Genomic DNA, 14608 nt, shown 5'->3' on the forward strand with positions numbered 1-14608 from the left:
TGTTTCTCAAATTACTGGAGGACCCACGCAGAAGCAAAGTCCAGGTTCCAGCAAAAGAAAGAGCCCACTTACGGAGGGTTGGCAGCGCTACAAAAAGCATGCTTCTTCTCCACATGATTCTAATTATTGGAAACTTGCTGCAACGATTGCATCCAGAATTTATTAGAACAAACAGCTGTCTGTGACAATTAGGACGTAATCATTTTTGCAAAGGGGAGTGTCTTCATTTTTAGACTGCTGTTTATTCAAGTTGGTGCCAGATGTTAAGAAAAGCCTAATTCGATTCCACAGTGCAGACAATGCTAAGTTGTATAGCGCTATTAATTACAATTACCATTAAAGGGTCTTAAATAAATAAAATGCTTTGTCTTCATTGTAACGATTAATGTGAATAAAACATTGGTGTTGAAAGGCAAACATGACAAACAAAAACAAACATTCACTGAGGAGTCAAGGTGAGTGTGCTAAGCATTATCACTTATTTAAAGAAGCTGCCAGAAATCCATAAAGCAAAGACAAGCTGTGGTAAGAGATATCAAGACCAAACAAAGCCCGTTCAGCCAGATAAAACAGTGCCTTGAGAAGTATGTACACAGAGATAAAATGAACAGCAGAGATGTGTGCCAAGTTCTACCATATAACAAGACAGCAAATCCAAAACCCTCCCTCTGGTAACCACCCAGACAATAGGCAGATGGGGCTGGATCCATGGGTTACCGGATTAGAAGTCTTTTATATTTAGATATAGAGGAGAAGCGTCCAAGTGGCTTCCACCTTGTCCTTTGGTAGACCACAGTACTTTGAGTTTTATTATTATATATACACCTTCTCCCCAACCATCCCTCTCTAGAAATAGCAAAGAAGCCAGTGCTGCACAGAGAAGGACTTGGCTGACAACCGCCTCACTTTGAGTGATAAACAGGGACCACTTAGAAGTGAATCAGGGGAGATTGACTCTGCCATTTTAGATAAGGATCAGCTCGCGGGCGCACCTAGACCTGCATAAATCTGTTCAGAGGAGATGGTGATTTGTCATGTCGCACATGTCTTATGTGAATTGAAAAAAAAAAATATATATATATAAAAAAAATGCAGCCGCACAAGACCCCGTTTTATTTGATGTCGGGATTTGTGCAACAGTTATAACACAAATCTGTTAGTGATTTTACTTTCGGGGTGTTTCCTCTCGTTTTGTACTTGTTGTTCCAGCGCAGCCTATTATGTGTGAGGTGATGTGCCGCTGTGTGTGAAATGGTGAGCTGGCGGGAACATGAAAGAGGGAAGTGATTCTAGCAAGTGGGTTGAATAATTACTGAGTGGATTTTGACAAATCAAATGAATTTTTTATCAATTTCATCTGTTATTGAGTCATCTGCTAGGATAATTTGCTGTGTGCTACATGAACAATGACCGTAGTGGTAAAACTCTTCTGTCTGTGCTAAGCAGGATCTTGCACTGAACTATTATCAAGCGCTTCTAAGCACTACAGGCTTTTTTAATGTGTAGTAATATGATACCAATTTAAGGGCTATGGATAAAATAAGCAACATATAATCGACCAGTTGGATGCATCTTTCCACATCAAATAATAAAACTATAACATATTTGTGAGACTCTCCTTCAAAGTTTGACCAAACGCACGCGCCACGCCGTGCACATTTTCACAGTAGCAGCATCCTCTGCTCAAACGGAAAACGTTTGAGCAGCTTTTTATTGTGCAAAGTGCAGAAAGAACCCTGACAGTCCTGCTGGTGAACCCTGAATACGCCTGTGTGCAGACACAAACTGCATCATAAAGAGAGTAGATGCAACATTGAAAAGAAACTAGAGGGTATTATGCCACAACACAATTTGATTTAATGTTAATGTGTCTTACTAAAAAGTGTGAAATGCCCTTGAGCCGAACACTTCAGTAATCATGAAACAATACAGATCAAAAGTAAAGACACATTTACGTCACTCCTAGCAAAACTTTACATTTACAGATACTTTTGCTTAAGAAAAAAATATATATGCTCAATGAGGAGATGCTTTCAAAGTTGAAATGTTCCCAGTTAGTAGCCCTAATGGAAACTTTTAGAACACATTACTGCTGTTCCAACAAGGTAGAGGTTAATAACAAAATGTATTTTTATGACAACAAAGCATTGCAAGGGTGATGAGCAGTCTGTGCGCCGTTATTGTGTGGAACTTACACAAAATAAAGACGGAGCAGCTGTACATTATTCTGCTTTAATGACGCTCGTGCACATGCAAGAAAGAGCAAAGAACAGAGCAAGACTTACATTCACAGAGGTTATCTTGCCAAGTTGACAGGCCTCCTGCAAAGACATAAGAACAGTCATTTCACTTCACTGTCTGGCAGTTACTCTACAGAGGATTTAATATGGAAATGGATATTTGGAGCCGACAAAGGAAACTGCACTGGGAACTTCCCAGTCTTCTTAAAGTCAGTCAGAGTTCACAATTGACAACCTCACAGATTTAGGGGTTTAAAGTCTTTTTTTGGAGGGGAGGGGGTTAGAATAGAGATTTAGGATACATATTGATTTCTTACTTTTACAGAGTTTGTACAGCACATTTCTGTGCTCAACTGGCATGCCAATAAACCGGGCAGCAGAGTACACACCCTCTCCCCAGAAATGTAAAGAATAGGGCAAACCTGACATCCTGACAACATAACTGACACTTTGATAAAAATGTTTTCTCGGCATGTCAGGGAGGAAAGTGAACAGAATATCAAATGAAGCATCAAAAATTAACAATAAACAGCAACAAGCTTCTAAATTGGGAACAAAAGACACCCGCAAGTCTGCAAAATAGCATCCTCTCTCTGGGGACTGAGATAACTCACGGAGAGATAAGAGTATTTAATTTTTAATCACCAATTTTGTTTTCTTTGTACTGTGTATAATAATCTGAGTACATGACTTGATTTGCAAAGAAAATAGAAGAAATCTGGCAGTGAGGAGCCACTTAGATGGGGGAGAAGCAGAGAGGACCGCTGGGGTGGAACGGTAAAACAATGAACAGGAAACAAGTTCATGTCAACAGATTATCCCGCCATAATTGTTCACCCAGGGATGCTGCAACTGACTGAGCGATAGAGCAGTACAACCAAAGCTATTCATCAAAAGCAAAATTGAACTTCATGGTGGACAACTAAACTAAATTACAAAGTAAGGTCTCCAAACTTTTGACAAATAACTGCCTGCCAAAATGAAACAGTTGTCTTAATATTGATAAAGAGTAAATATGTTTTGTATAAATTGTGGGGACACAGGCTTATTTAAGATATGGAGTTATGAAGATATGCCCTGGCGACGTTTTGGGAATAATATCAACAACATGTCACCAACATTTTGTTGTATTTTGTCCCAAAATTGAGTATGTGGCGACTATAACCAACCGATTCCAACGCTCTTTGCTTTCAGTGTGGTTAATTCAGAGAGAACATGATGCTGTACTTTAAGCTGATTGTGTCTTGTTTTCTAAGGATGATCCACGCGGGCACTATAATCACTTAGCCTGAGAATTAGTAAAAGTCAAGGTAATTATGAAAACAGGAATACACAAGGAATCGATGTAACATTAGTGCACTACAATAGAGCAATTATTTCAATTTAAGACAGGGCTCACAAGTAAGTTATGCAGAAAACACAATCTAATAGATCCCATAACCTTGTCATAATGTATTAAGTATAATTCATACTGTACCTGTCACTGCACAATATATAAGGAATTCTTTTATTTATTTTTTTTATAAAAAGAAGAGATAACAATACAAACACACACACTCATACAAACAGTGTTTGCATTATTGAGCACACCAATATTTGTCAGGTCAGTTTGAGCTATTACTCATTTGCATCAACTGACTGGTCATTTAAAGCAGCCTTTCACTTGAGGCTGCCATCAGGCAGTTGTTTCTTCTCAAACTAATGTTTTATTCAGCATCTCGTGACACATACTTTATCTTAGAGACCTTGCCAGCCAATTAAATATATGATAATGTACATGAGGGATCTGAGAAGGTGACCTATGGTTGTCTCGTATTTAGATGACATTCAAAATAGTAGTTGTACATTTGATTGCTGGAGATTTTTTTTTCTTTCTTTTTCGTGCCTCGGTGTAGATTGGTCAGTGACCTTCTCTCTGTACATACGCCTCTCAAACTACCAGTTTCAAAGCACCCACATGCAAGCCTGAGAGAGTTATGCTTAAGATAAGTGCATTTGTTGGTGAACCACATCAAAGTACAGAGGGATGTCTTAGTGAGCAAAGGCAGCCGAGCTTGAACCAAGCCTTTGATCACCCCAGGCACTGTGATCATTAAAATATTGAATAAATAATTGATTAAAAACACCAGACCTTATTGTGCTCTGTTTCTGTATCATATGTATCCCGATTTTGAGACACAGTGGCTGCACAATGAATTAATAGCAAATGCTGTAGGTAAAAAACAAAACAGATCATACTTATTGTAGCCCTGTATGACATTTGTAAAACAATCTATGCAAATAATTGTATCTGATATTGCTCTAACATGTGAAGTGAACACATTCTGACTGCAGTGCAGTATTTGAGTTCCCCATGCAGCAACCAGTTCCAGTACGAACTGAAGGCAAGTTGAAGTGCTGTAGCTACCTTTCTTTTTTTTTAGTGAGGGTCTGAGCTGTGGCATGGCAGGTTGGAACGGAGGCAGAGGGACTGGGTAATAATCAAAAGGTATAGGCAGAAGGTAGGTAAGAGTTCATTCCAGCTGTGCGTAGGCGATTAAAGGGGAGCTAATATTACATCTACAGTGGAAACTGAGACTGCAGTGTGCAAGAGCAAGACAATCAGCCCACTGTGTGCATATCAGGGATATTAAAAAAAAGGCAATTTTTCATTAGCATTTGTACATAGGTTAGTAAATCAATCTCCCTCAGTACGTACTGTCGTTTTAATTATATTTACATATCGGAGTATATAGAGTAAAGGAATCTTTCCGCTTTTATTCTGGACACCAGGGAACTGGAATCATTATTTATTACTATACATGCCTCTCAGTGTAGGAAAGTTCTATAGCGTTAAATGAGGTTAATTGTCTAAACATTTGACAACACTATTGGGTTCAGTAACATAAACACAGTCTATTGGTAGTTATTGTTAATAAATCTGTGTCAGAGAAATCCCCAAATCCCAGCACTACAAGTGATTTAGTAGACATAACAAACAGACTCTTACTTACTTTTAGACACAAAATAGTTAAAACTAATATATCAATACTGCAAAACCAATTGTACTCAAACATAAAAATTATAAGAGATGCTTTTTCTCCCCAGGATTTCCCAACTCTTGTTATTTCAATTTCTTTGATGAGATTTTCTCTTCCCCTCTGTGAGCCTGATGACACTGATGTCTGTCTACATGAGATCAACAATCAACTTCATCTTCCTTGTTCTAATTTTCTAATGATTTCATCATGAAATCATGCAACGTTAAACCGAGAGTCCGACCATTCATTTTTAATGATGAATTGACTGACCTCTGCAGTCCATTAGCAGCTGGACAGAATCACAACACACGCTTTTGTTGGGTTCTTTTCCATTAGCAGCAGGTTAAAAGTTTCAAAATAATTGTGCATTGCTGGAGCTGGTCAAAATATATAGATATATAGAGTGTACTATGTACTATGTTAAAGAATGTATGATGAGATGACTTCAAGATGTACCAAAAGCCCTGAAACCCCTTATGCCTTGGGTCCCCATTCTCCCAATAGTTTAACACTAATGAGATCTGCTGCTGCCGTCTATACAGCCTCCCACATAACAGTTTATTTCATAGTGTAAAAAACCTTAGAAGGTGGTGAAAAGCACACAGCGAGGCAAAGAAACAAGGAATCATGCTAGCTAGCCACAGTCTCTTGAGCTGCCAAAACTTGCCCTGGCGTATTTCACATTTGTTTTGACTGACTCTGGGTTCATTGGTGTAGCTCACTGTAGTGTGCTGCTGTTCAACTCAAGTAGTCGCATTGCATGAAGTCTGTGGAAATAATGGTCAAGCAGGACTTGTCAGGACTCCTCGGTATTGCAGAAATGTCAGTGCAGTGCCACAGTCTACAACTTAAGCTGTTTAGAGGGGGTGGGAGAAAAAGCATGTGGCCTGCTACCAAATGGTTATTGCCATGGACGAGTTGTCTGCATTTATCAACAGGAAGGAAGTGGCAGGTTTTCAGGTGGCCATGTCACAATCGCACACATGCAGACATATGCACGCATAATACCAATATTCACAGTGGAAAACCTTGACACGGATACCATCTGCCCATGTGTGCAGGCACAAGAGACGTGACTGTCTCAGCCAAGAAACAGTGGGCAGAGGCAAGTGGGCAAACGCAGCATGTCTCAGACAACGTGATAAAACTGTTGCAAACAAAACACCTCCTCATCAAAAGGGGCTAATAAAGTCTTCAATATACTTAAGTATAGCTTTAGATAAATAGAATCCCTCTGCATCGGTGTTCAGTTGTCCAAAGTATATTGATGTACTTATTGACATTCAATAAAGGAAAACCCTCTCAGCAATCCACACACCGTGGTGTAAATCCTGTGAGCGTCTTGAGTATGCACAAATAGCAACTTTCCTCTAACACAATTACTAGACAGCAATAATGTCACAGTGCGTTTGAACCAATTTTGATTTACAAGTGGACATGTTGCCTTTTCATCAGCTTATTGTTATTAAGTGGTCTCTATATGTGTGTTTCCCCCGGACAATCCCCCGTCTTGTTTCACTCTAAGTGAGGTATTGATCCTCCCAGTGTACCGGCCCCTCCTGATTTCATTAGGCTAGCTGCTGTTAATTACTCCACACTCTAACCTTTTGCTGTTTCATTTGGACCGACAAATTGGGTGAATTAAAAAGGGGAGGTAGGAAAAGGAAAACAGAGAAAGGGGGAGGAAAAAAAAAAAAAAAAAAAAGCTTCCCAGCAGCAGCAGCAGCAGCAGCAGCAGCAGCAGCGGTGGTGGTGGACCCCCTCCCTCTCTGGTGCCTGGCGCCTGTGTCAGAATCCCAAGTGGCGTAATAATTAAAAAAGTTCATCAATGTTCTCTTTGCTCATCAAATTATGCAGAAGGAGGCTACTCCAGTAATTGTAGCAGAGGATTCATTTACGAAAACCATACCAGCCAGATCGGGTATGGTTGTCTTGGGAATTGGAGAATTATGACTGTTACACTTCTTTATGCATTTCCAAACAGATTTCTCAACTGATCGTTAAAGCACATTTTTAGTCATTCATGCATATTCATTTCCACGGATCATGTGACAGTCATAACTGACTTCTGAACTTTGATTTTTCGTGCTGAATCAAAACGCATCGCGCCTCTTTACTGACACACCAATTTGTCTTCTCATTGAAGTTATTAAAAGTGTATGATGTGACGCGCAGCTGCAAAGTTATAATTAGACTTCACTTAATACCTTATGTCACGAGATTACATGCGCAGTTCATGGCATCTGAAGCGCACTTGAACTGCAGGGGATCTAATTGATTAACCACATGAGACTAGAAACAGATGATGAAGATGATGCTCTAAATCCATGTTTAATCAATATAGCCACTTCCTACACATCCAGGGATTATTGACAGGAATTACTACCAGCTGTAATTGCTGGCTTACAGCATAACAGATCATTTCTGGCTTGGTGCATGAGTGTGTTTATGTGTGCAAATAAGTCAAAAACATGTCACTACTATGACTGCTTTAAGTAATCACCTGCTTTAAAGTGGGACAATGTGTCAACATGGGTACATTACCAACAGAGCGAGTGACATTTATAGGATATTCAGGATCCTTAATATGAGAGATGCCCTTTCTTCAAGGTTGAGTACATTCTAGTTGAAAAGATTCTACATGATGCAGAAGGAGCCATTCGGAGTACTCCCTATGGCTGAGATAATAACTTCATCATAATTAGCTTGTGGTGCTCAGGAGTGTTGAATTGTCAGTTGCAGTGGGATCTGGGCTGATTTATTGCTTGATTTAATTACGTATCAAAATTCAATTAGACATGCTTTCAGCCAAATTCAAAGTGAGTTTTGTCAAGCTGTCCCTTGAAATCAGACACATTTTGAAGGACATCCTTCACAATACTGTGACATCTAACTTAAAAAATGATCACTTACCAAAATTCAAGTAGTAAAAAAAAAAAAAAGTGAAGAGAAAGAAAAATGCTATGCCAATTTTGGAAGAGATGTGCTCTTTTTTTTTTTTTTTTTACTCTTCCATTACTTGTCTCACATCTCACAGACATCAAACAGCATCAAATAGTGTGAAACAGACCTTGATTCAGCAGTGATGTGAAGAGGGTTGAAGGTACTTTACCAAGTGAAGATACATGACAAAATGCTCTTTGAGGTTGACTATAGCTGAGAAAGTGCCTGGCTTTCTTTACCCACATCACTCATTGCCCGCTCACCCCCTTTTCCTCCAGACTACACCGGTAGGGGGGGGAGAAGGGGAGCTGTTTTGAATAAGTGTCACACCAGACTCCAAGAGTTACATTGATCTTTACTACTATGCAAATTTAGGATGTCATGGTGTCTATGCTAAGAAGTCAAGGAAGGGAAGGGATATTCCAGCCGGAGGTCTCTGATTGAAGTTTAGTCCTTTTCCAGTATTGTAAATACGCTCATTGACAATTTTATTACATGTACTGTAGGTGGCTTGGTGATGCTGTGTATGGCCTTATTTGACACTCCTCCTTTTTTACAGCAAGCATTGATTCTGCAAGGTGTGAGATATGTTCCATAGGGATTTTGATCTATACTGACTTGACAGCAGAGATTTTGCAGTTTTTCAGTGGTGCGAATATTGTGAACCTCCCACTTCACCTCATCCCAAAAGTGTTTTATTAGGCTGTGATCTGGGGACTGCACTGTCCATTGGAGTAAAGTAAAGTAATTTCCTGGAACCATCTTCAGACAATGATGCATTATCTTGCAAGAAAAAATAAATAAATAAAAAAAGCAGCACACTGACAAAATGAAGGTTTGCACCTGGTCAGCAACAATGCTACATGTATTTATAGAAGCAAAGACATAAACAAACACCAGCAGACATGAGGCATTCTGTTGCTTTCATTCACCCTCTCATTTGTTAATATCAAGTGTTCACTGCACTGCAGAGATAAACAGTTTGCCCTTTCCATTCGCAAAAATGCAAAGTCGCACAGTTATATATGTTCACCTTGATGTTATCTTGGTGTTTTTTCTTATACATGTGCAGAAATTAGTAATTTACTGTTGTAATAACCAACAACCAAACCACTACTATTACTACTGAGGATGGCAGAAGCAATAAACATTCCCTAAAGTTCTTCCTTTTTCCTAGCAACTACTTTACTTCAGTTATTATTTGCAGGAGTTGGCAACATGCTGTTTCAGTGGGTATGGTTTTAAAAGTTAACTTTCCTCACTTTTCATTGTCATTACAATCACCATCACAACATCCATTCCTGTTGTTCTGTGTTCAAAATCAACATGATTTGGTGCTAATGTATGCATGTGCGAGACTAAGCTAGCGTTGACGCCTGTTCATACAATCGCAGGTTTTTTTTTTTTTGTTGTTGTTTTTTTTTTATTTCTCAGATTCATTCCTTCAATTAGCACATCCCACCGACTTTACCTTGGCTTGCCTCTGCTCTTGTTTTATGATTGCATGTCAGCTGTAGCTATCACAATCTATAATGATTACTCTGCTGATGCGTAACAATATCCAGATATCTGCAACTGACATGCTCTGCATTATGAATTTAATATTAAAAAACACATTTCCTGTTTAGCTGGACAGAACACAGAAATCATGAGAAATGGCACAAAAAACAACCCCTGAATCAAATGCTGTTTGTTTGTTTGTGCATGTTATATTATGGATCATAAGTTTTCTATGCGGTGCTGTTTATGCACAGCTATAGTATATACTGAAGGCTTCAGCACACTAAAATATGATCCACCTTGTTACACTTAGTATTTACTATAGTTGTAGTGTAATTGTAGTAGTTTTTATGTCCATTCTACTATGTCCTTATAATGATGGTTTCACTGGGCCTCACCCATTTAATTACACTAGGTATTGATAATTTCTACGACCATTAGAGCTGAAGGAAAAACATAAAATTTGCATTATTCATGAGCGCCTCCTCTGATCGGCTGGAGGTGTGGTTCCCACGTTCACCACCAGTCAATGAGAGCATGACTTCGTGAATAATGGTCATTGCCTACGCTGCACCTGCTCTACATCGGTGATGGCGTCCACTGGATTTATGCTTCTCACTGTGCTGCATTGCAAACTTGTCCACTAACAGAAGTTACTGGCTGTAGATGCTATACAGTTCTGTAGTACTGGACACAGGTGGACATGTCCTTGTATATTGTATTTTGCATAACTTTTAAAATTGAAATAATTAAAAGCCATTTCAAAAGTTTTGTCCAGTGCTCTCGCTTCATATGTCAAACGTTCACTGATTAGGACACTTGAAAAACACAGTGCAGCATTTGAATGGAATGAAACTTTAACCTAATGTAGATGCTGGTGACACATAGTTAGAGCCCACATGGGCATGGCTGGACAATAAGAGAGCCTGTCTGCTCACATAATGCGTCACAAGGGCTTGACTCACTGTCTAGAGCAGGGAGCTGCGTTATGAGGGAGGTCTGTGTAATTAAGGGGCCATCAAGTGTACTGTCAAAGAGGAAACGTGGAGGAAAAAAGAATGACAAGCGTATCATTTGTCAAAACTTCAGTTTATCAAGTTTTGCTGGTTATGTGAATTTTTCATCTCCCATTGAAACATTTGACAGATTCCTTCATCGAGACTGGCAGAGGCATTGTCCATAAAATGTGATATGAAGTGAAAGACAAGCTGATGTTTAAAGCCACGAGCCTGAATCATTGTCATTCACTGACAAACATGAAGCGCAATGATGATACTGATTAATGATTCTCCGAACATTTATGGAAATGATCTCCCGAAAACTGGGAGTTGCTTCTGACTTCTGAATTTAAATGCACAATTGATAACCAAATCATTAGCTGTAATTTCATTCAGCTAATTTCATCTGGGTTTCCAACTGTATTCATTGTGATTCTTCATATTACCACAAGCATCAGGCTTTCACAAAGACTCTTGTGAAGTATTAATAATCCAAATGGCTGTGGCCTTGTCATAAATTTCAGTGAGAACCCCAGAACAAGAAGTCATAATATGTTATTTTATTATTATTGTCTTAACAGTGTTCTATCTGCTGAGCGTTGATGGGTCTCACTTCAAAATGACTTCATCTGTCTCTGTTCCAGTTGTATGTAATCTGATTACAATACTATATATAATATTAAATAACAATAAATAATCACATATACTCATACATGTTTTCTTTTTATTACATTATTAGTTTAAAACATGTCTCATTTTTGCATTTTCAGCATCAGCAACAATTCTTCTTTGTATTTCTTGCACCTCATAATTAAATTGTGAGTGTTGTATGATGTCAAGTGAAAAAGTGTGATCGTTCTGTGTATTTCTAACACAGCAAATTAGCTGCTTTTATTCCGCAGTCTGCAGTATCTTTCTTTTAAACACTAATTTGCTCGTTTACTCTCCACTGTGGACAAAACAAATAGAGATGGCACATGTCATAAAGGCCAGTGACACCCAGGCAAGGTCATGCTTTTACTTCTACCAGTGAAATGCTAATAGATGCAAAAACAAGAAAACAAAACAGAAAAAAAAAAAACAGACAAGGAAAATAGGATGCCTTTTAAAAACATAAGAACAAGAAAAACATAAGTTGCAGCTTAAACAATGTTCAGTGCACCCAGAACACAAGAACTACTTTGACCATGGCTGCTACCAATAAAATATTAACAGTCAACATACTCAATATTCAGGTTGAGACACTACTTCTTGCACCAGCTCCTGTGAGTCCAATGCCAAATTTATGAATATTGTCTCAGACAAAGGAATCTAAAAGCCAAGCAATACGACTACTTATTATTTTGTCCTTGTCTATATAAACACTCTGCATAAGCTAATTGCACGTTATGTATTTCTAAACATATAATAAAGTGAAGTAAAAATCAACAGCACCATTTTTCTATCATGTTCACACATGAACACACACAACTTGTACTTTACTTACTTGTATATATAACATTCGGTTTCTGCTGTCAACTTGTTACCATTACTGTCAGATCCTAAGAACGAATGCAGACAATCTTTTTTACATCAGTGGCACAATCTTGGTAAAACATTGATACAGCACAGAGACAAGGCTCACAGTCATATCCCCATTTGCTCCATGCATATCTCCCACAAATATGTTGATGTCAGTTTTTCTGGCAGCACAGTGAGTTTAAAGTGTGCCATTGATGTCATTCAAAAGCCACTGAACACAGAGCAGTCTCTCCTCCCCAGCCTGCCTCACCCAATTGGGGTCCATCACTATCACCAAAACAAACTCCTCGTCACTGCCAGGGCAATTTTTGCTCCTCTTCCACCACTAAGCACCAGTCATATTAATGTCTTTGTGGAAGGCAAATGTATGCTCCAGGAAGCCAGTCCCATGTGCTTTTTCCCCAAAACCTCTTGCTGTTTCTCTGGCCACAACCAAGTGCATTAACATATGTTCTCGCAGTGCACAGTGCTACTCTGCATTGGTAAATGCCTTATTACAGCAAGACCCGCTCTGTGCTCTTCCATTGCATATCCATAAGTAGTAAAACATAGTCATATCTGCCCACTCAGAACAGTAGGGATGTGTCTCACATGACAGGGGGGCTCCTTAACATTTAGTCAGAGGCCCTCTTTGTCAAATTGATATTCCACCCACTCACAGTAATGGCGGGTGGTAATAATGACAAATAAAGGCAATATTGCTGCTGTATGGTAGACACAGAGCATAATAAGGTCATCTAGTGGCTAGGTTTTATTTCTGCCTGTATTTATGCCATTTTAGCATGCAGAGTCAAATTCTCTCCGTATGACTTACATCTACAAAGACTACGCCAGGGTGAAATATGCAAAGGAGGAAGAGGAAAATATCCTGAGCAATGCAGCATGTTCTTGCATAGAGAGCTTGCTCACTTATAATCATTTCCAAACTGCAATTTCCTCTTATTATTCAATTTGTGATCGCTGCTTTTTTCTCCCCCTTTATTGAAGTAATACAAAGCATTTCAGAGATCATCAAATGCGTGTCACAGAATAAAAATCTAAAAATCGCATCCTTTACAACTGGTGCAGATTCGGGATATGACACCGACTATTGTTTAAAAAGTCATTTGGCAACGATGCACAAGCTGCAGTGTACAGAAGAAAGTAAAGTAGCAGAAGGAAAAATAATGAGGTACGCTGAGATGCCTCTCATGGTATCGCAGGATATTCTTGCTTGACAAGATTTCAGATGTTTGCAGTAAATTGAGCTGATGTGCGGGTACGTGCAAACGAATTGGGGGTTTAAAACATAAATAACCTCTCGGGTTCTTAAAGCAAAGAAGTGATGATGACCAGGAAAACACTTCACATATTAACACGGATTTGAAATGCAGCTTCATTAGCACCTACAGTGAAAGCGTTGCTTGTATGATGAGTATAATTTGTGAAACTGGAGAACAGATGACACACCCACTAGGTTATCTGTGAATACAGCTTGTTGATGATTATGCTGATTGCCACTAAAATCCAGCATTTGGTAGAATGTGTTTGCAGATATCAGCCGGCCACTGAGGATGTTTGAGTTAGTCTGCTTGCAGTCATTGGCTCCTTGGGATATTTTTCACGATTTGTTTTTTCTTTTCTAATTTGGGCAGTCTTTGTTTTGTCTGCCAGATACACAGTGATGCTGTGTTGATCTGAAGGAGATTCTAAAAGAATGTGTATCAAACACTACCCTGAACTTGTCATATTCCTGCACAAAGAACTGAGGGATGGCATCCATGACATCCCACTGCACTGTGCTGATTTATAATGGTTGGGGAGGAAAAAATAAGAGGCCAGGATACATCACTGAAACATGAAGGCACTGAATAATACTTTCCTCATACATAAAATCATTAAAAGAAGCACTTTTATAACTTAGGCCATAACCACGAATCTTGAGTTGAGAGTTTATGATTAATGCTTCATTTAAAAATGAAAAGCTTTAGATTCTGAGAGTTTTTATTCATGTATTTATTTATGCTTTTAGTTATTTATCATTTCATTCTCGTTTTGACAGGCAAAATCACCTGAGGACACAAGTTTTATTTGCTTCGACTTTTAATATCCATTCCTTAGACAATTTAGTTTGGCCTGCACCACTGTGCAAACTAATGAAGCCTCAAAGGCTTTGTTTAAGTCATTAAACATGGGATTCTAACCACACAGTTTCTGTCTAATGGCAGAGAAGTACATGACAACAACCTGGACTGCAACATTTCAGCTGGAGGAATTTCATCCTTGTCCAAGAATAAGAAATGTTTCTCTGATCATTGACAAGATAATGTGGAAAAGTCAGGTACAATGCATGTTCTTACTATGAAGCCCCACCCCCAAAGCATACTTTTGTGTTATATTGAAAAAG

At 38.8% G+C, this 14608-nt stretch overlaps 1 protein-coding gene across 1 annotated transcript in view; it reads right to left on the minus strand.

Annotated features, from left to right (window-relative positions):
* The window catches only part of pcdh11 (protocadherin 11), a 115187-nt gene that overhangs the window by 43330 nt on the left and 57249 nt on the right, over window positions 1–14608 (minus strand). Inside the window, exon 5 of the mRNA XM_026357222.1 lies at window positions 2286–2321. Within this exon, the coding sequence (XP_026213007.1) occupies window positions 2286–2321 (36 nt within the window). The remainder of the gene's footprint in view (window positions 1–2285; window positions 2322–14608) is intronic.

Source organism: Anabas testudineus, chromosome 10 (genome assembly GCF_900324465.2).
Source record: "Anabas testudineus chromosome 10, fAnaTes1.2, whole genome shotgun sequence".
Taxonomy (NCBI): domain Eukaryota; kingdom Metazoa; phylum Chordata; class Actinopteri; order Anabantiformes; family Anabantidae; genus Anabas; species Anabas testudineus.